The sequence below is a fragment of the Coenobita brevimanus genome, chromosome 95, assembly GCF_032717465.1.
Source record: "Coenobita brevimanus isolate Jiangsu-jjx chromosome 95, ASM3271746v2, whole genome shotgun sequence".
NCBI classification, from domain to species: Eukaryota; Metazoa; Arthropoda; class Malacostraca; order Decapoda; family Coenobitidae; genus Coenobita; species Coenobita brevimanus.
Genome location: NC_137048.1, coordinates 7,530,761 through 7,551,422, shown reverse-complemented (window position 1 = coordinate 7,551,422; position 20,662 = coordinate 7,530,761). Strand labels below are relative to the sequence as shown.

At 41.9% G+C, this 20,662-nt stretch overlaps 1 protein-coding gene across 1 annotated transcript in view; it reads left to right on the top strand.

The window, feature by feature from the left end:
• LOC145413192 (uncharacterized) overlaps window positions 1-20,662 on the top strand; it is a 481,698-nt gene that overhangs the window by 416,239 nt on the left and 44,797 nt on the right. Inside the window, exon 18 of the mRNA XM_080282917.1 lies at window positions 15,144-15,288. Within this exon, the coding sequence (XP_080139043.1) occupies window positions 15,144-15,288 (145 nt within the window). The remainder of the gene's footprint in view (window positions 1-15,143; window positions 15,289-20,662) is intronic.

Sequence of the window (20,662 nt, the reverse complement as noted above, 5' to 3'; positions counted from 1 at the left end):
TCCTGCCAAGGATACGACGGGCCAAATAGTGTGATCAAAACCCATGTGATTCGAAAGAATATATCGTACTACAGCATTGAAATTTAGCCTAACACTGAATACCTGTACTTATTAATACTGTATTTTAGAATATCAATCGTTTTGAAACCCTTATAAAGAGTTAATATTTCCTATGCTGGGAGAACCGTGATGTCGATAAAGTAATCATGTGTTTACAACCGAGACGGGGCTCTGGCAACAGTGTGAGGAACGTGTGTGATAGTCCAAGTTTTGTTCCACTTAAATCTTCCTTGGCTGTTCCTGATACGAGGTACCGTGTGATACTCCCTTTAGCTGTGGACACTAAAGAAATCATGGAGACAGCCAAAGAGGTCTGGGGGCAACAAAGCCACTCCCAAACCTCGGAACCCATCAAACCACCCAAGCCTTAATCCTTATAAAAGTTTGATGGCCTTTATTGTTGTTTATTTATTCATTATACTGTTATTATTAATATACTGTAATAATGCTTTATTCCACGTTGGAGGAGAGATTGGCAAGAAATCGTAGGCATTAAGTGGTTAAAAGTTAGAAAAATGGGCCACCGAAAACCAATTAGAAATTTTCCCATTGATTGTTCAGTTCAGCTATCGCGTATTCAGCTATCACGCGCGTTTTCTGTAACTAATTAGGCACGATAGCAGGGGGTTGAGTGTAGTAATAAAACAGAGAAGGTGAGTAATGTATTAGAAGAGTATAAGGCAAAGTGGGCACATGTAGAAGAAGAACAGAAAGAAGTGGTCAGCTTAAGGGAAATCATTTAGGAAGAAAGGGAATTGAACAAGAAAAAAATGGAAGAAAATGTAGTGAGAATACTGAAGAAAAAAGAGAAAATAGTGAGAGAAACTGTAGAAAGGAATAGATGTGTGGTAATATTTGGAAACAGGGAGGAGGAAGAAAAGGTTACATCCATGGGACTCGAGAGAGACATGAACCTGGCGAGAAGAATATTAGGCAAGATTGATCCCAAAGGAGATAAGTGGGAAAAAGAAATTGAGGAAGTAAGGAGGATAGAGCCTTATAAGATAGGGGAAACAAGACCAATGAGAGTCAAGTTCTCATCAGAAAGTGCAGTAAATGATATACTTAAAGTGACCTGGAAACTAAGCAAAGAGGCAGGGATGGAAAATATTATAAGAAAAGTTTTGAATGAAGAAGAAAAAGAAGTTTTAAAATCATTGAAGGAACAAGTAAAGGAAAAAAATAAGAGGACAGAGGAAGAATGTAAAACTTTTTTGGGAGAGTGATGGATATGAAAGTAAGAAAGTGGTATGTGAGGAAATAGAAGTGAAGGACACGAAGGGGGATGGCTATGAAAGATCAGAAATTAAGGAAGTGGTACCGACGGAGGGAAGGAGAGAAGAGGGTATAAAAAACATCAAAAATAATTTGAAGGTGGTATTTACTAATGTTGATGGTTTAATATCGGCAAGGCTTGAAATTAACGATTTCTTGAGGGAACATGAACCTGATGTCATTTGCTTTGTAGAGACCAAGTTAAGAGAAGATATTGATGTTCATTTAGGAGATGGTAAATACAAACTGTGGAGAAGAGACAGAAGAGAAAAAACGAGAGGAGTGATGAAAGCAGTGAAGAACAACATAAATGTAGATACCGTGGAAATGGGAGAAGGCAGGGCTGAAGTGATATATATGAAATTAGAAACTGGAGAAATTAGCAATAGACATACGGCGGTAGTGTATGTTCCCCCTAAGACGAGAGCATGGAATGGTGACGAATACCAGGAGATGTTGTCAGATATGGCTAGTTATTTACAAAAAATAATAATAGAAAAGCAACAATATAATTTTGGTGGGTAACTTTAACTGTAAAGAGGTGAATTGGGAGGAATGGGACTCAGGAGGCTGCAAAGATTCATGGGGCACTATATTATTAAATATCTATCTATCTATCTATCTATCTATAGCCAGATGCCATAATCCAGTAAGGGGTGGCCGTTTGTCTTTGAGTTAGTTGTTTTACGGGGAGGGGCACTAACCCTCCTCCAACCCACTTGCTGACACATAGGGAACACATGTGGGTTGGTTATATGGTTGCCACCCAGCGTTGTAAATGGTTTCCTGGCTATGTAACAGAAATTAACATAAGGGTTGGTTATATGGTTACCACCCAGCATTGCAAATGGCAAATATAATAATGAATAATGTGATGACGCAATGGATCAAAGAAGAGACAGTTCCGAGATGAGGACATACCAGCAAGGTTAGACTTACTGTTTACCAAAGAACCCGATGTAATAGAACCATTGAAATATTTCTATCCTGTAGGAAAAAGTGATCATGTGGTCATTGAGTTCCAGATGATAATAGGGAACGTTGAGCCAAGAGACGAGCTTTACAGACAGGGAAGATACAACTTTGGGAAGATACAACTTTGGGAAAGCATTTTTGAAAATGCAGACTGGAGAAAATTCAGAGAAACAAGAGATACAGAGGAAGTGGGATATCTTTGTAGACCTCTGTAATTTGGGACTGGAAAAATTTGTACAAAGAGTAAGGGGAAAAGAAAACAGGAAAAAGGAGTGGTTTAATAGAAGGTGTATGATACAAAAACACAGAGTGATAAGGCGTGGAACAGCTGGAGAAAGAGAGGTAACAACTGAACAAAGGAAGAATATAAAAGAACTAGAAATGAATACACAAGAATACGTAGAGAAGAAGAAAGGAATTTTGAAAAAGATCTATCTATCTATCTATCTATTGCCAGACGCCTCAAGCCCGTTTGGGTTGGCCACAAACAAATTGCCTCCAAGTCGCCCTGTCCCCCGCCATTTCACTGCCCTGCTCCCAACTCACACCCCCCTCTCTCATATACCTCTCCACCCCATCCCTCCATCTCATCCTCGGCCTCCCCCTCCCTCTTCCCCTCTCCACCTCACTCACATACACTCTCTTCGTCAGTCTTTCACCCTCCATCCTCTCCACATTGCCAAACCACCTCAGTGTTTTCCTCATAACGCATCCTATCACATCCACATCCACACCACAACGCTCCTTTATATCCTCATTCGTCAGCCTGTCTCTCCATGTGACTCCACAGGCTCCTCTTATATAACTCATTTCCACTGCTCTCACTCTTGACTTGTGTCCTTCCAACAACGTCCAAGCTTCATTTCCATACGTTAGAGTTGGTATCACAATACTGTCATGAAGTAACTTTTTCACTTCCATGCTCACTTCCCTGTTTCTTATCACTGCTTTCAAAGAACCAGCAACCTTTCTTCCCTGCTGTACCCTTTCAAGCACTTCACCCTCCAAACCTCCATCCTTACTCATCACACTACCCAAGTACTTAAACGTACTCACATTTTCCAATTCCTCACCATCCAACCTCGCTGTACATTCACTAACTTCACCTCTCTCAAAGACCATCACTTTACTCTTCTCTACATTCACTTTTAGATTCTGTTTCTTACACTCTCTCCCAAACTCATCCACCAAGCCTTGCAGCTCCCCTTCATCTACACTCAACAACACAGCATCATCTGCAAACAACAGTACAGGGAGTTTCCAAACACTATCCTCTCTCACCAGGGCCACTCCAACATCCACTACCCTACCTTGTACCTCTTTTATTACCCCATCCATGTACAGATTGAACAACCATGGAGACATGACACATCCCTGTTTCAACCCAACTTTCAAAGAGAAAAATTCACTTGGTTCACCATCCACACGCACTGCAGCCTTCGCACCATCGTACATACTCTTCACAGCATTCACCAACTTCCCATCTACTCCATATATTCTTAACACTTTCCACAATCCTTGTCTATCCATCCTGTCATATGCTTTCTCCAAATCCATGAAAGCCGCATACAACTTCTTTCCCTTCTCTAGAAATTTTTCCACTAAAGATCTAAGAATGAATATCTGATCTACACAACCTCTTCCCTTCCTAAAGCCTCCCTGTTCTTCTCCAACTAATTTCTCTGTTCTTTCTCTAACTCTGTCAATAAGTATCCTACCATACACTTTTCCTAGTATACTAAGAAGACAAATGCCCCTATGATTACCACACGTTTCTTTTTCCCCTTTTCCTTGGTACATGAGAATAATTATACCTGACTTCCAATCCTCCAGGACTCTACCTTCCTCCCAGGCCAATCTGCACATCTTCCACATCCATTCTACTACTATCTCTCCCCCATGCTTCAGCATTTCACCACACACTCCATCAATTCCTGGGGCTTTCCCCAATTTGACTTTCTTTATTGCTTCCACAACTTCTATCCTACTGATTTTTTCCTGTCTTCTCACCTCCCTCCTTCTCCCAGCCATTCCCCAGCCACTTATACTCGCATTACTTCCATCCTCTATGTTCAACAATTCCTTAAAGTGTTCTCTCCATCTGCTCACTTTTTCCCCCTTCTCCACTAGTAATCTACCATTTTTATCTTTCACTCCCCTGCTAACTTCCCTTCCACCCTGTCTTACTCTTTTCACCTCTTTCCAGAACATTTTCTTACAGTCCCTTCACTTTACACTCAAATTCCTTTCAAATTCCTCATCCACTCTCTTCTTACTCTCTCTTACTAATCTTTTCACCTCTCTCTTTCTTTCTACATATAACTTTTCAACTTCTTCCACGCCCCTATTTCTCATCCATTCATTGTATGCATTCTTCTTTTGTGCCACAGCCTGTTTCACCTCTTCAGTCCACCACGCTGTTCCTTGCACCCCCCTCCGTCTTCTCGTCCTTCCACACACCACATCACATGCTGCACATATTTCTTCTGTAAATATCCTACACACACCTTCCACGTCTCCCATCTGCTCCAATTCATATTTGCCCAATCGTTCCTCTACTTATCTCTTATACTCTGCCTTTTTCTCATCCTCTTGTAACCTTTTCACTCTCCTTGCAACTACTCCTTCCTCTCGTCTTTCCCTTCTTCTATTCCTCCATCTTACTTGAATCCTAATTCTGGCCACCACCAAGTAGTGGTCAGAAAGTCCACTCCCCCAACCTGTATAAGCTCTTGCATCCATTACACATCTTCGCATCCTTTCATCTACACACACATAATCAATCATTGCCTTCCTTTCATTCAGTTCACCACCCACCCTTCTCATCACTCGCCATGTATACCTGTGGATCATTTTATGCCTAAAGAGGGTATTGGCTATCACCAACCCCCTCCCACCACAAATGTCCACTAACGCACTCCCATTGTCATCTGTCTCAGCAGGCACACCCCACTCACCAACTATTCCATCCATGTTCACATTCCCAACTTTACCATTCATATCACCGATCAAAAACACTCTCTCATTCCTTCCAAACTTTTCCATGCACACTTATACATTTGTCCAGAACTCTTCTCTCACTCTTCTAGCACGATCTTGTGTTGGCTCATACACACACACTATCGCCCACATTTGTATTCCAACTTTCAACTTTACCCACAGAATCCTTGACCCAACTGATCCATACTCTCTTAGGCTCTTCTTCCATCTTTTTCTCACAACTATACATACTCCTTCCTTTGCCCTCTCATTCTCACCTACTCCTGCACATATACCCCATCCATACTCCCATTCTCTCACACTTTATCCTCTCCATTTTGTTTCAGTTATTCCGCATACATCCACTTTCGTACCCTCAAGCACCTGGACAATCTCTCACTCTTTCACCTCTTCATTCGCTCCTCTTACATTCCATGTACCCATTACCAAGTCCTTTGTCCGGTCCTTGGTTGTCATCGTTTGGTCAGTCCTTGTCCGAGGCTTCTTGTTTGTTTTTTTAGTTAGTTGTTTTTCGGGGAGGGGCACTAACCCTCCGCCAACCCTTTTAGTCGCCTTTTACGGCAGGCAGGGATACTGGGGGAGTATTCTTGAAAAAAAAACTTACCCCCAGGGAGGTAGGATGAATACAAACTGTTTTATAGATTTGTTAATGGCAAACAGAAACAAAAGGAAGGAATCACCAAATTGAAAGTAGAAGGAGAGGTCTATAAAGATGCAGCAGTGCAAGCTGAAATAATAAACAAATGTTTTCAATCAGTTTTCACTAATGAAAAGGAGTTTGTGTAAGGGGAAGGAGTGATTAGAAATGTACCGATGATAAAAGATATAAAAGTGAAGGTACAGGAAGTGTATAAATTACTGGAAACTCAAGATGTAAGGAAAGCCCCAGGACCTGATGGAATTTCTAATTGGGTACTGATGGAATGCGGAGAACAACTGGCGGATAAAATTCACCGTTTAATCGTGTGTTCTCTGGAAGGGGGGAAGGTGCCTCAAGAATAGAAGAGGGCAAATGTGGTACCAATTTATAAGGGAGGAACCAGGAAAGAATCCCTGAATTATAGACCAGTGTCTCTAACCAGCATGGTCGCAAAATTGTGTGAGAGAATCCTGAAAGACAGATGGATAAAATATCTAGAAGAGATGAATATTTTGGCTAAATGTCAGTTTGGATTCAGAAGTGGAAGGTCATGTGTTTCCAACTTGTTGAGCTTTTACTCAAGAGCGATTGACATGGTACAGGAGAGAGATGGCTGGGTGGATTGTGTGTACTTAGACTTAGAGAATGCCTTCCACAAGGTACCTCATAAGAGACTAATGTGGAAACTAGAGTATATAGAAGGACTGAAGGGGAAACTCCTGGAATGGATGAGAGACCTTTTGAGAGACAGACAAATAAGGCATAATAAAGGATAGGATGTCTGGATGGAGGGAAGTAACAAGTGGAGTCCCTCAAGGCTCGGTGTTGGCACCAGTAATGTTCCTGATTTACGTAAATGATATGGTGGATGGAGTGATTAGTCATGCAAGTCTGTTTGCTGGTGATGTAAAGATCTTACACAGGAAAGCAAACAGCAACAGACCTTATGGTCCTTTCGAGGAAGGTAGAGGTTGAGGAGGATTGTAAATTGCTGCAGGAGAATCTGGATAGGATACATGATTGGAGCTGGATGTGGGAAATGATATTTAATGCAAAGAAATGTAAAATACAGTATTGGAAATGGGTAAAAGTAACAGGAGGCCATCACTGAATTATTTGTTGGGTAATGAATTAATCACAAAAATGAGAGAAGAGAATGATTTGGGAGTGCTGTTCCAAGATAGTTTGTCACCTGAAAAACATATTAACAAGATAGAGAGATGTTATAAACTCTTGACTAACGCAAGAGTAGCATTTCATTATATGGATGAGGAGATGATGAAAAAATTGATAATGGCCATGATCCGCCGTAGGTTAGAATATGCAGCGGTAGTGTGGTCTCCATGCAAAAAGAAAGATATAAACAAGATTGAGAGAATACAAAGAACAGCAACCAAGATGGTCCCCAGTCTGGCAGATCTATCATACAGAGAGAGGCTGGAAAAGCTGGATTTGCCTTCCTTGGAGAAAAGGAGAAAGAGGGGAGACATGATTGCAGTGTTCAGGACCATGATAGGAGTAGAGAAAATTGACCGAGAAGATTTGTTTATATGGGATAAGAGAGCAACAAGAGGACACGGAAGTAAATTGAAGAAGTCAAGCTGCTTGAAGGATATCAAGAAATATAGTTTTCCTTATAGAAGTATAGACCTGTGGAATAGCCTGGACAAAGAGATCGTCCAGTGTAAAAGCTTAAACGAGTTTAAAACTAAATTTGACTTACTGAGAAACAGCAACGGGAACCCAAGAGCATAGCACATTTCGCGTATATCACAATTAGGTATATTAGGTAAATACATAAATATTTGGAACGACTAGACGAAGAGGTGGTGCAGGCGAAAAACATTCATGTGTGTAAAAGTAGACTAGATAAATGTGGATATGGAGACAGGACAACACTAGCATTGCTTAATTCCTGTATACTACAAATATGTAAACACAGACACACACACACACACACACACAGACACACACACACACACACACACACACACACACACACACACACACACACACACACACACACACACACACACAAAATCCATGGTGTAACATACATCAATGTCATTTAAAAAACATATCACAAACATTAAAAAATTAACACCCTAAGGTCACTTGCCCATACAGTATTTGGACACAACAATGAAACCATTACCACAGTATACAGGTAAGCCCTTAATTCACGCAAACTTTTTTCACGTGATTTCGGTTATCCACGAATTTTTCATACAATAATTAAAACAAAAAATTATAGTATTCAAATAAATAATTTTAATATACAAGAGAAATAAATAAAATATAAAAATGCCTACCTGCTGCCCGTGTGCATACATACATGTACGTGTTTGTGTGTGTGTGGGAGGTCGGTCTACCACGCACCACACAGTAAGTTTGAATCCGATGGCCTAACCTTGCATGACTGGCGAATGGTTATTTGTGGCTTATTTTTCTGCCTTCTAGTGATTGCTTGCCTTGTCTGCCAACATGGGGCCTAAGCGTAGTGCTAGTGATGCACGTGGTAACACACCAAAATGGACTCGTAAAGTGATGTTGCTGACAGAGAGTGTTAAAGTGTTGGACAAACTTAAGGGAGGAATGTCAGCGACAATTCTCCGTCAGGACGATTCCCCGTCATTTATTTACATACCAGTTTATTTAGCAAGTACAGTACACTAGTTTTTTACTTATATGAGTTATAAAATCCCCCTGAAAATTAGTTATTAAAGTATTAATTAATCAATAATAAGTGTATTTATAGAATGACAGGGAATCATCCATGTTTTGATGGTGCATTGACTTCATGGTGAATTGTCTCTGAACCGTGTGTTTGGGGTGAGTCAACTGTTCTTACAATAAAGAAGACAGAACGTAGCATACGGGAGTCAGTGAGGGCTAGTGCACCAGATTGTGCTAAAGTGTCTCCACCTACGCCTGTGAACTGGCTCGGAACCTTATGTTTGGGGTGAATGGGTCAACTGTTTGGACTATAAAAAAGGCAGAATGTAGCATATGGGAGGTAGTGAGGGCTTGTGCACCAGACTGCTGAAGTGTCCACCTATGCCTGTGCTTGTCAGGTATCAGTGTTAAATTTCTTACATTTTTGTTGTTTTTCATACTTTATGCTAGTTTATAAGGTGTATGTAATGCATAAACAGTATTATTCAGATGTAATATACTTAGTAGACATGCGTAATTATGTGCACACAAGGGCAGAATGTATACGCGAACTTACCACATACGCGAAGGGTCTGGGAACGTAACCCTCGCGTGAATTAAGGGCTTACCTTTACAAACAATATATATGTTCGGTGATGAACTATACAAGCCCTGCATCGGTGTCTAACCTCACTGAAACACACTACGGCACCTTACAGACCGTACAGAACAAGGCCCTAAAAATAATCACAGGCTGCACATCTAGTACACCTACAGACCACCTACACCAAGAAACCAAAATCCTCAAAGTCAAGGATCATCTAGTTATGAGAGAGACACAAATTCTTGCCACAGCCTCCACAAATCTACACCATCCAGTACACTACATGGCATCATATCCACACACACTGAGGAACATCAAAACAACACCTAGCACATGATATCATACACAAACATTTTCATCATTGCCCCCTCTCCTGCCTCAAACCAGCTTCCAGAAGCATATTCATGCTCAGATCCCTTGCCGCTCCATTCAGGGACTCAAAGACAACACACAGCTGCATGCACGGCCTCCTGATATCCACCGTCCTGAATCTTATCTCCCTCATAAGGACAGAGTTCACCTGGCCAGGCTGAGATGTGGGCATCATCCAACCCTCTTGAGTTATCAGAAGAGACTGGATGACTTCGTCACTGATGCCTGTCCAGGATCAGCACAGCACCTCATACTATTAAGCACATAATGGAAGACTGCATTGCACATAGTTGCCTGTGTGAACAACACAACAGACACTCCTCGAGAGCTGTGTGGGAAAGCCCGGTCTCAGTTGGCATTCTTTATGGACATGGGGCTGTTTGGCCAGACTCCTTAGGGAACAACTGCTGCTACTACTACTACTACTACAATAAAGTGCTCAAGACTGACCCCAGATGCACACCAACATTCACGAAAAACTCATCACTCAAAGCTCCATTCACCTTTACCTGGGTGCAAGCACCAACGTACATAGTCTTACCCACTCTAACCACCTCAATCCCAAGCTTTCTCATTGCCCAGTTCAGCACCTCCCTAGGGATTATGTCAAAGGCCTTCCCCAGATCAACAGAAACAATGTGCAGATCCCTTTTCTTTTGTATATACTTTTTCTGAAGCTGTCGAACAATGAATATGGCATCAGTGGTCCCTTTGCCTGGCGTAAACCCAAACTGCATCTCATCAATATTCACTCTTTCTTTAATCATATCTTCAAGAACTCTAGAATTGGAGAAGACTATTCAGGAGGAAGGATATTTGCAAGATTTAGGCATATTTTTAACTTTAAAAGTTTTTTATGGCTGGCAGTGAAATGGCTGCTCTCTCTGCAACAATGGTACTGCTGCGGGACCCCAAGGGAGGGCAGCTGAGGTGGTTCTTTCACCACCAGGTAGTTCACCATACTTTCAGGTCATTTCCAGCCCCAAGGTCAAGCCATCACCAGTTGTTTATTCCTTATTAACTTAACAATCTAACCTAATTTTTATACCATATCAAATTAGAGTCTAACCTATTTTATCATTACTGGAACGGATTCATTATGAGGCTGGACCAACCTGTCTTGTGGTGGATGGGGGTGCCCATCATCCACTCACTCAATGTAGAGTGATGCCATATGAGCTGTACACTGAGTGGCAGGCCAGGTGGTTTCCTGTGCCCATGAGACCATTTGCTGCGCTGGGTGGTAACCAGATAACCGGGGTTTCTGGCGGGGTTAAGTGTCCCCCAGATTCCCCTATCCAAAATCACTTAATCATGGCAGTCGTTTCAGAGAGCCTCGGAGGGCCCAATTCCTGCCCAGGGCCCCAACCAAATAGGCAAATTCGCGTGGCCATGTGGAATATCAGAGGTGTGAATGAGGAGAGCAAGAGGGTGGACGTGGTGAGTGTGTTCAAGAGTACGGGATATGCTGTGATGGCATTGTGTAAATTGAAGATGAAAGGGTGTGAAGTGGAGGAGTGGGAGGGTGTAAAATGTGTAAGATCGGGAATGAATGGGCGAGGATGATGCAAAGATGGAGTTGCATTGTTGATGAATGAGGTGTGGCAGAGTGGAATGCGAGACTACAAATGTTCAGCTCGAGGTGTATGTATGTCAAATTCAAGTTTGAGAAGGTGAAAGTGACAGTGATTGTAGCATATGCACAGTGTGAGGGCAGGAGTGAGAAAGAGAAAGACAGATTTTGGGATGAGCTGGATGAAGTAGTAGGAGAAATATCCAGGAGCTACAAGGTGATCATAATGGGGGATATGAATGGAAGAGTAGGCACTGGTCCTGAGGATGACATAATGGGTTGTTATAGAGTACCAGGAGAGAATGATAATGGGAAACGACTAAACGATATGTGTCAGGAGAGGAGGTTGTGCATTTGTAACTCATATTTCAAACACAAAGATGCACATAAATATACATGGTACAGAGGAAACGTGGATCGTGTTGAAAGAAGCCTGATTGATTCCGTGCTCATAGAGAAGTCGACGATGGGAATGGTTGCTGATACAAGGGCCGTGAGAGGACGATGTGGAGGTCTGTCAGATCATATGATTGTGGTATGCAAGATCAAGCTGAGAGAAGTGAGGTGGATCAGGAGAGGGAGGAGCAATCAAGGAGACAGACTGAAAGTTGAGAAGCTGAGGATCAAAGAAATAGCAGATGATTACAGGACCAAAGTAGAGGACGAGTTAGAATCAGTGAAATGGAATGAAATGGATCTGGACAGCCTGTGGAATGCATAGAGGGAGTGCTTAGTTAGGAATGCTAAAGTGGTGTGTGGTGTGGCAAGACTAACAGCAATTAAGAAAGGTACGGCATGGTGGGATGAAGAGGTTAAGAGAGCAGTGAAGGAGAAAAGGAAGAAGTGACTAAAATGGTTACATAAGAACTGAGTATACTGAGAGCAAGAAGCACGTAAAGAAACTAGTGAAGAGGAAAAAGAGGGAGGTTAATGATGATCTAGGAAGAAAAATGAATGTGAACTACTCTGAAAATAGGAAGTTATTCTGGAAGGAGGTGCAGAAATGTAGAAGTGAAAGCGGAAAGAAATGTGATGGCGTGAAGGATGCAGGTCGTAAGTTACTAACCCATGGAGATGAAATAAGGACCAGATGGAAAGAATATTTTGAAAATCTGATGAATAGAGAGAGCAGAGCGGCTGTAAACATTATTGGTTTTGGGGGTGTGCAGAGAAGGAAAGCAGTACCGGGAGACGTGACACTCGCACAGGTGAAGAGTGCTGTGAAGCGGCTGAAAAATGGGAAAGCAGCTGGGGTTGATGAGGTGTATGCAGAGATGCTTAAGTTAGTGGAGGGAGTGAAATGAAGTGCTTGTTGGAGATATATAAGAAGGCATGGATGAGGGAACTGCCTGCAGAGTGGAAAAAGGCTTTGATTGTACCTCTGTACAAAAATAAAGGTGAGTGAAGTGAGTGCAAGAACTATCGTGGCATAAGTTTATTGACTGTGGTAGGGAAGGTATATGGAAGAATTATTATCGAGAAAGTAAGAGAGATATCAGAAGTCCTAGTGAGTGATGAACAGGGTGGTAGAGGATGTGTGGATCAAATATTTGCAGTGAGACAGATAGCAGAGAAGGCTTGTGAGAAGGACTATAAGGTGTTTATGGCATTCATGGATCTGGAAAAAGCATACGACAAAGTAGACAGAGAGGGATTGTGGAAAGTTTTGTGCATGTACGGTGTAGATGGTAAGCTGCTAGGTGCTGTCAAGAGTTTTTATGATGGTAGCAAAGCTGTGTAAGGGTTAATGGGCATCTAAGAGAATGGTTCAAGATTGGAGTGGGCATGCGACAGGGTTGTATGATGTCCCCATGGTTGTTCAATATATATATATGGATGGGGTGATGAGAGAAGTAAAAACATGAGTAATGGAGAGACGGATGGCGTTGGTAATGAATGGTGATGGATGGAATATCTCAAATTTGTTGTATGCTGATGATGCAGTACTGCTTGCAAGCACTGGACAAGAACTTGGTAGACTAGTGCAGAGTTTCGCTGATGTCTGTGAGTGTCGTGCCTTGAGAGTAAATGTAGAAAAGAGTAAAGTGATGGTTATTGAGAGAGAAGGTGACTCCCAGTGTGATGTCACAGTGAATGGAGAGTGACTGGAATTAGTGAGAGAGTTGAAATATCTAGGTACAGTGATAGAAAAGAGGAAAATGTGCAAAAGAAGTTGAAAGTAGAGTGACACGAGGATGAAAAGTAGCTGGTGCAATGAAGGCCTTGATAAGAAACAGATGTTTGAGTGCGGCAGCTGCACAAGGCTTACATGAGGGAGTGTAACTGCCAGCTTTAACATATGGATGTGAGACTATGGTGTGGCATGAAAATGAAAAATCAAGAGTAAGAACAGTGGAGATGGAACTGCTGAGGCATGTGTGTGGAGTACAGAGGGTGGATAGGATACGAAATAATGTGATTTGTGAAAGATGTGGAATGAGGAAGTCTGTTGACACCAGAATTGAAGAGAATGTACTGAGATGGTATGGTCATATGGAGAGAATGGATAACAATAGAGTGGTGAAAAAGGTATATCTGAGTGAATTTGAAGGAGGGAGAAGGTGAGGTAGGCCAAGGAGAAGGTGGAGTGATATGGTGAATGAGTGTGTGAGGAAGAGGGGTCTGGAAGTTGGTGAGGCTTGGGAACTGACAAAAGATCGAGTTGGCTGGATAAATGTTGTGAGGAGAAGTGCATGATCGGGGATTTTGGCACCCCTTTTTAACATGGGAGCGTCCGGATTGATTCTATCGGATACGTTTATGTGAAGGTACAGAACGTGGTGAATGTTGTTGGCATATCCGATAGAGCCAGGATTCCGGGGACTTGAATGATGAGTGAATGGAGGTGTTGCCCATTGGATTGGGCAAACTTGGGCTGTCTGGACATTGCTGCTCCTCACCCTGCCCTAGGGTGGGAAAGGAGGTTCGGATGATGATGATGATGATGTTAAAAGTTTTTGGACATATGCATGTCTTCATAAAATGTACGGTAGCTATATCTGACTTCTGACTGCTGTATTGTACATGCATTTTTGACTTACGACCAAATCAACTTACAACATCTGTCGGAACATTACCCCGTTGTAAGTTGAGGACTGTCAGTATTCAATATGGACGGTGGGTGTTAGTGCCAAAGTGATGACGTATGGAGATACAGGTACTGTATATGGTATGGAAGAGGACTACCAGGTCTTGGGAACTAGCTGTGAAGTCTTAGCCCAGAGTTGTATACATTAAAAAAACAAATTGAAAAAATAAAAAATAAGATGTACCAACCAGATATGACCCATAAGTGTCTGTGGTAAGTTCAAGGAGTGGTTGGGATTTATTGCTCATGCAGTGCCACTCACGTGAGCAGATGGTCACTCAGCTTTATTGTCTTCTCTGAGTCTTCTTGCCTGGGGTCTCTTTGCTTCTGTTGGGTAAGGCTTAGATGATGGATGGATGTGCCTTGAACAGTGAATGGGTAAGAATAACTTTGACCTCTTGAGAATGAAGCATTGTCAGACACAACCCCTTCCATCTGCTTGTTTTATATTTCAGTGTATTTTTGGTACTCCAGGCAGTTTTATTGAACTTAAAATGCAGGGTTTTGTATGAGTTGGTGAAGGATGCATCTAACCCATCGTCTTTGAAATATTTCTCCTAAGCTGAATATTGTATAGAGTAGTCATCTGAAGGTACTGTGGCGATTAGGCAAAATTATGGTGAAAGAAAACGAAAACATCCCTAGACTCAGAGGGTAAACACAGTGCATTTTATTATTCAAGTTCACATGGTCTGTATGACTGAATCAGCATGATATTAGAGGAGTAGGACAAAGCTTGGCTTGTGGGTATTGGTAGTTTTAATATTGGTCCTTATAGTCTAATTAAAGATTTTTCATTGTTTCTGTAACAAAAGAACCAAGAGCTTGTTGTTCTTAATTCTGCAATATGTACAGTACACTGTTCGGATTCAATGTATCTGTAGTTTCCTTTTCCTTCCAGAAATTATTATACTGATAGCAAGATAAATGACATATCTGAGGTTCTCAAGAGGACAAGCCACCAAGATTCTGTCCTGGAGTACATCATTGAGGACTTTTCCGTCATGTCCGACTTTGAGATACACAACACCTGCAGCGTCTATCCAGTTAGTACTTACAAAGATTTTTTTTAGTATTTCAGATACACACCACCTGCAACATTTATCATGTTACTTGTAGATATCTAAAAATATTTGATTTAATTTAGTTGTCTTAAATAATGAAGTGATAATAAAATCATCATCATCATTAATTTACAGTAAAACGTTGATTAGCTGCCCACATCAGGGAGTAGACTGTAGAACCAGTCGAATAGGGCGGTACTCCCAAGGTGGATGGAAAACTGATGACAGAGAGAGCTGGAGCTCCTGTTTCACTAGCCCTCGGAACTGGCTTTTGACCATCCCCCTTTGCAGAACTTTTACAGTCTTTGAGTTACACAGAGAGTAGTCCAGCATGCTCTCCAATACAAGTTCCTTTAACTCAACACCAAACTACATGCACATTACATGGTACACTTCTTATATACAGTATATATATATAGTCTTTATATATATACAATATATATATATATATATATATATATATATACAGTATATATATATATATATATATACATATATATATATATATATACATATATATATATATATATATATATATATATATATATATATATATATATGTATATATAATGTGGTGGAGCCAGTGTGGTACAGTGGTAAAGTGTGCGTGTTCGTAAACTGAAGAACGAGGGTTTGCACCCCACCAGGGTAATAAACTTTGGGAGCGTTCTTCGGGCCACGTACTGCATTGCCGGACACAAGGGGTTCTGTGGTTGAACCAGTGTCTCATACTATAAAGTATGCTTGCACCCAGTTGGCTTGCACTGGCCGATTACACTGGGTTCACAGACTACACACATATCCAAAGCCACTCCACCACAACAATTACACTTACAAGCACTTCTCACCCTACATACAATCTCTGCTAGACAGCCTAAGCCACTTGGTAGAGATACATTGGGTGTATTGTCCCCACTTCAGTAGGGATAGCCCGGTCCTGCAGTGGACACTCAAACGGCTGATGAGATGACATGAGATGAGATATATAATGTGGTAGGTGAGAGTGCTCACCATCCACTTACTCGATGTAGTGCTGCACTCGGTTGTCTGCCCTTTCCTCTTCTCCATCCTTCTTTCCTTCCATCATCTTCTTTCATTCTTTCCTTCATTCTTTCCTCTTCCTTCTTCCTGTGGGTGACTGTACATTGAGTGACAACCCAAATGGTTTCCAGTACACCAGGAAACCATTTACTACACTGGGTGGTAACTATGTAACCAAATTTTGGCGCCTGGTGGTTTAGTGGGTAATTATGGCGCTCCAGTTGGATTGAGCCGGTGCAGGTTTATATCCAAGGGGTGGTTGGGGTGTATTGCTCACATAATGCCACTTAGGGATGAGTGAGGCTGATCACTCTCATCTTAAATATCAGGACCAACTTGCCTAGCCCTGGGCTCCTACACTTCTCATTTGGAAGAATCACTTATACAGAGGATCATCTCACTGTTTGGTAGTCAAGTATTTTTTAGAGTATAAACACCTTTGATTTATTGTAAAACGTTACATTCATGGATTTGGAGAAAGCATATGACAGGGTGGATAGACAAGGATTGTGGAAAGTATTAAGAATATATGGAGTAGATGGTAAGTTGTTGAATGCTGTGAAGAGTATGTATGATGGTGCTAAGGCTGCAGTGCATGTGGATGGTGAACTAAGTGAATATTTCTCTTTGAAGGTTGGGTTGAAACAGGGATGTGTCATGTCTCCATGGTTGTTCAATCTGTACATGGATGGGGTAATAAAAGAGTTACAAGGTAGGGTAGTGGATGTTGGAGTGGCCCTGGTGAGAGAGGAAAGTGTTTGGAAACACCCTGTACTGTTGTTTGCAGATGATACTGTGTTGTTGAGTGAAGACGAAGGGGAGCTGCAAGGCTTGGTGGATGAGTTTGGGAGAGTGTGTAAGAAACGGAATCTGAAAGTGAATGTAGGGAAGAGTAAAGTGATGGCCTTTGAGAGAGGTGAAGTCAGTGAATGTACAGCGAGGTTGGATGGTGAGGAATTGGAAAATGTGAGTACAATTAAGTACTTGGTTAGTGTGATGAGTAAGGATGGAGGTTTGGAAGGTGAAGTGCTTGAAAGGGTACAGCAGGGAAGAAAGGTTACTGGTTCTTTGAAAGCAGTGATAAGAAACAGGGAAGTGAGCGTGGAAGTGAAAAAGTTACTACATGACAGTATTGTGATACCAACTCTAACGTATGGAAGTGAAGCTTGGACGTTGTAGGAAAGACACAAGTCAAGCGTGAGAGCAGTGGAAATGAGTTATTTAAGAGGAGCCTGTGGGGTCACATGGAGAGACAGGCTGATGAATGAGGATATAAAGGAGTGTTGTGGTGTGGATGTGAATGTGATAGGAAGCATTATGAGGAACACACTGAGGTGGTTTGGCCATGTGGAGAGGATGGAGGGTGAAAGACTGACGAAGAGAGTGTATGTGAGTGAGGTGGAGGGGGGAAGAGGGAGGGGGAGGCCGAGGATGAGATGGAGGGATGGGGTGGAGAGGTATATGAGAGAGGGAGGTGTGAGTTGGGAGCAGGGCAGTGAAATGGCCGGGGGCAGGGCGACGTGGAGGCGTTTTGTTTGTAGCCAGCCCAAACGGGATTGAGGCGTCTGGCAATAGATAGATAGATAGTTACATTCACTTATGTGTATACTCAGATTATACGATTAGAAACACCGAGGCTCAGGAAAAAATTTAGAGTTTGTTTACAACTGGCCATGTGACGGTCTGGGGGTTTAGCGGTATAGCAGTTTAGCAATTTAGCATCTAGCATACACCCTACTTTAGCAGGCTAACATGATCACTGGTTAACTCCCTGCTAACCTTCTGAATTGCAGTCATGATCACTCTGCTTGCCATCCACTCAGTAACTAGTAAGGGAATCTTACTGGAGATGATGGCTGGCATGACTTTTGAGTCATTATAACAGATGTTTGTCTCATATGGAAATTCAGTAACCCTTGTTTTGCTGGCTTCTCTTACTGATATTTTGTTTCATTCGAGACAAGAATATAATAGAAGGAAACAGTTTTATATTACCGTTACTGAAAAACGGGTAAAACAACTGCAACATTAAACCATTCTGTCTGAAATTACATCTTTTTAGTAGTTTAGCAATTTAGCAGTTTAGCACCTAGCGTTCCCCCAACTTTCAGAACATGATCACTTCTTAACTCCTTGCTAACCTTCAGAAAGGCAGTAATGATCACTTCACTTGCTATCCAATCACTAACTAGCATGGGAATCATGTTGGAGATGTTGGCTAGCATGACTTTTGCTGAGTCATTGTAACAGACGTCTGACTCATATGGAAATTCAAAAACCCTTGTTAGGCTGGCATCTCTTACTGATATTTTGTTTCATTCAATACAAGAGCATCATAGAAGGAAACGGTCTTATATTACTGTTAGTGAAAAACAGGAAAAACAGTTGCAACATTATTAGCGGTTTAGCAGTTTAGTGCCTAGCGATATGATGATATGAATGGTAAAGTTGGGAATGTGAACGTGGATGGAATAGTTGGTGAGTGGGGTGTGCCTGCTGAGATAGATGAGAATGGGAGTGTGTTAGTGGACATTTGTGCTGGGAGGGGGTTGGTGATAGCCAATACCCTCTTCAGGCATAAAATGATCCACAGGTATACATGGCGAGTGATGAGAAGGGTGGGTGGTGAACTGAATGAAAGGAAGGCAGTGATTGATTATGTGTGTGTGGATGAAAGGATGCGAAGATGTGTAATGGATGCAAGAGCTTATACAGGTTGGGGGAGTGGACTTTCTGACCACTACTTGGTGGTGGCCAGAATTAGGATTCAAGTAAGATGGAGGAATAGAAGAAGGGAAAGACGAGAGGAAGTAGTTTCAAGGAGAGTGGAAAGGTTACAAGAGGATGAGAAAAAGGCAGAGTATAAGAGAGAAGTGGAGGAACGATTGGGCAGTTATGAATTGGAGCAGATGGGAGATGTGGAAGGTGTGTGTAGGATATTTACAGAAGAAATATGTGTAGCATGTGATGTGGTGTGTGGAAGGAAGAGAAGACGGAGGGGGGTGCAAGGAACAGCGTGGTGGACGGAAGAGGTGAAACGGGCTGTGGCACAAAATAAGAAAGCATACAATGAATGGATGAGAAATAGGGGCGTGGAAGAAGTTGAGTGGCGGAAGAGAGAGTTATATGTAGAAAGAAAGAGAGAGGTGAAAAGATTAGTAAGAGAGAGTAAGAAGAGACTGGATGAGGAATTTGAAAGGAATTTGAGTGTAAAATGGAGGGACTGTAAGAAAATGTTCTGGAAAGAGGTGAAAAGAGTAAGACAGGGTGGAAGTGAAGTTAGCAGGGGAGTGAAAGATAAAATTGGTAGATTACTAGTGGAGAAGGGAGAAAAAGTGAGCAGATGGAGAGAACACTTTAAGGAATTGTTGAACATAGAGGATGGAAGTAATGCGAGTATAAGTGGCTGGGGAATAGCTGGGAGAAGGAGGGAAATGAGAAGACAGGAAGAAATCAGTAGGATAGAAGTTGTGGAAGCAATGAAGAAAGCTAAATCGGGGAAAGCCTCCGGAATTGATGGAGTGTGTAGTGAAATGCTGAAGCAAGGGGGAGAGATAGTAGTAGAATGGATGTGAAAGATGTGCAGATTGGCCTGGGAGGAAGGTAGAGTCCCGGAGGATTAGAAGTCAGGTATAATTATTCCCATGTACCAAGGAAAAGGGGAAAAAGAAGTGTGTGGTAATCATAGGGGCATTTGTCTTCTTAGTATACTAGGAAAAGTGTATGGTAGGATACTTATTGACAGAGTTAGAGAAAGAACAGAGAAATTAGTTGGAGAAGAACAGGGAGGCTTTAGGAAGGGAAGAGGTTGTGTAGATCAGATATTCATTCTTAGATCTTTAGTGCAAAAGTGTGTAGAGAAGGGAAAGAAGTTGTATGCGGCTTTCATGGATTTGGAGAAAGCATATGACAGGGTGGATAGACAAGGATTGTGGAAAGTGTTAAGAATATATGGAGTAGATGGGAAGTTGGTGAATGCTGTGAAGAGTATGTACGATGGTGCGAAGGCTGCAGTGCGTGTGGATGGTGAACCAAGTGAATTTTTCTCTTTGAAAGTTGGGTTGAAACAAGGATGTGTCATGTCTCCATGGTTGTTCAATCTGTACATGGATGGGGTAATAAAGAGGTACAAGGTAGGGTAGTGGATATTGGAGCAGCCCTGGTGAGAGAGGATAGTGTTTGGAAACTCCCTGTACTGTTGTTTGCAGATGATACTGTGTTGTTGAGCGAAGACGAAGGGGAGCTGCAAGGCTTGGTGGATGAGTTTGGGAGAGTGTGTAAGAAACAGAATCTAAAAGTGAATGTAGGGAAGAGT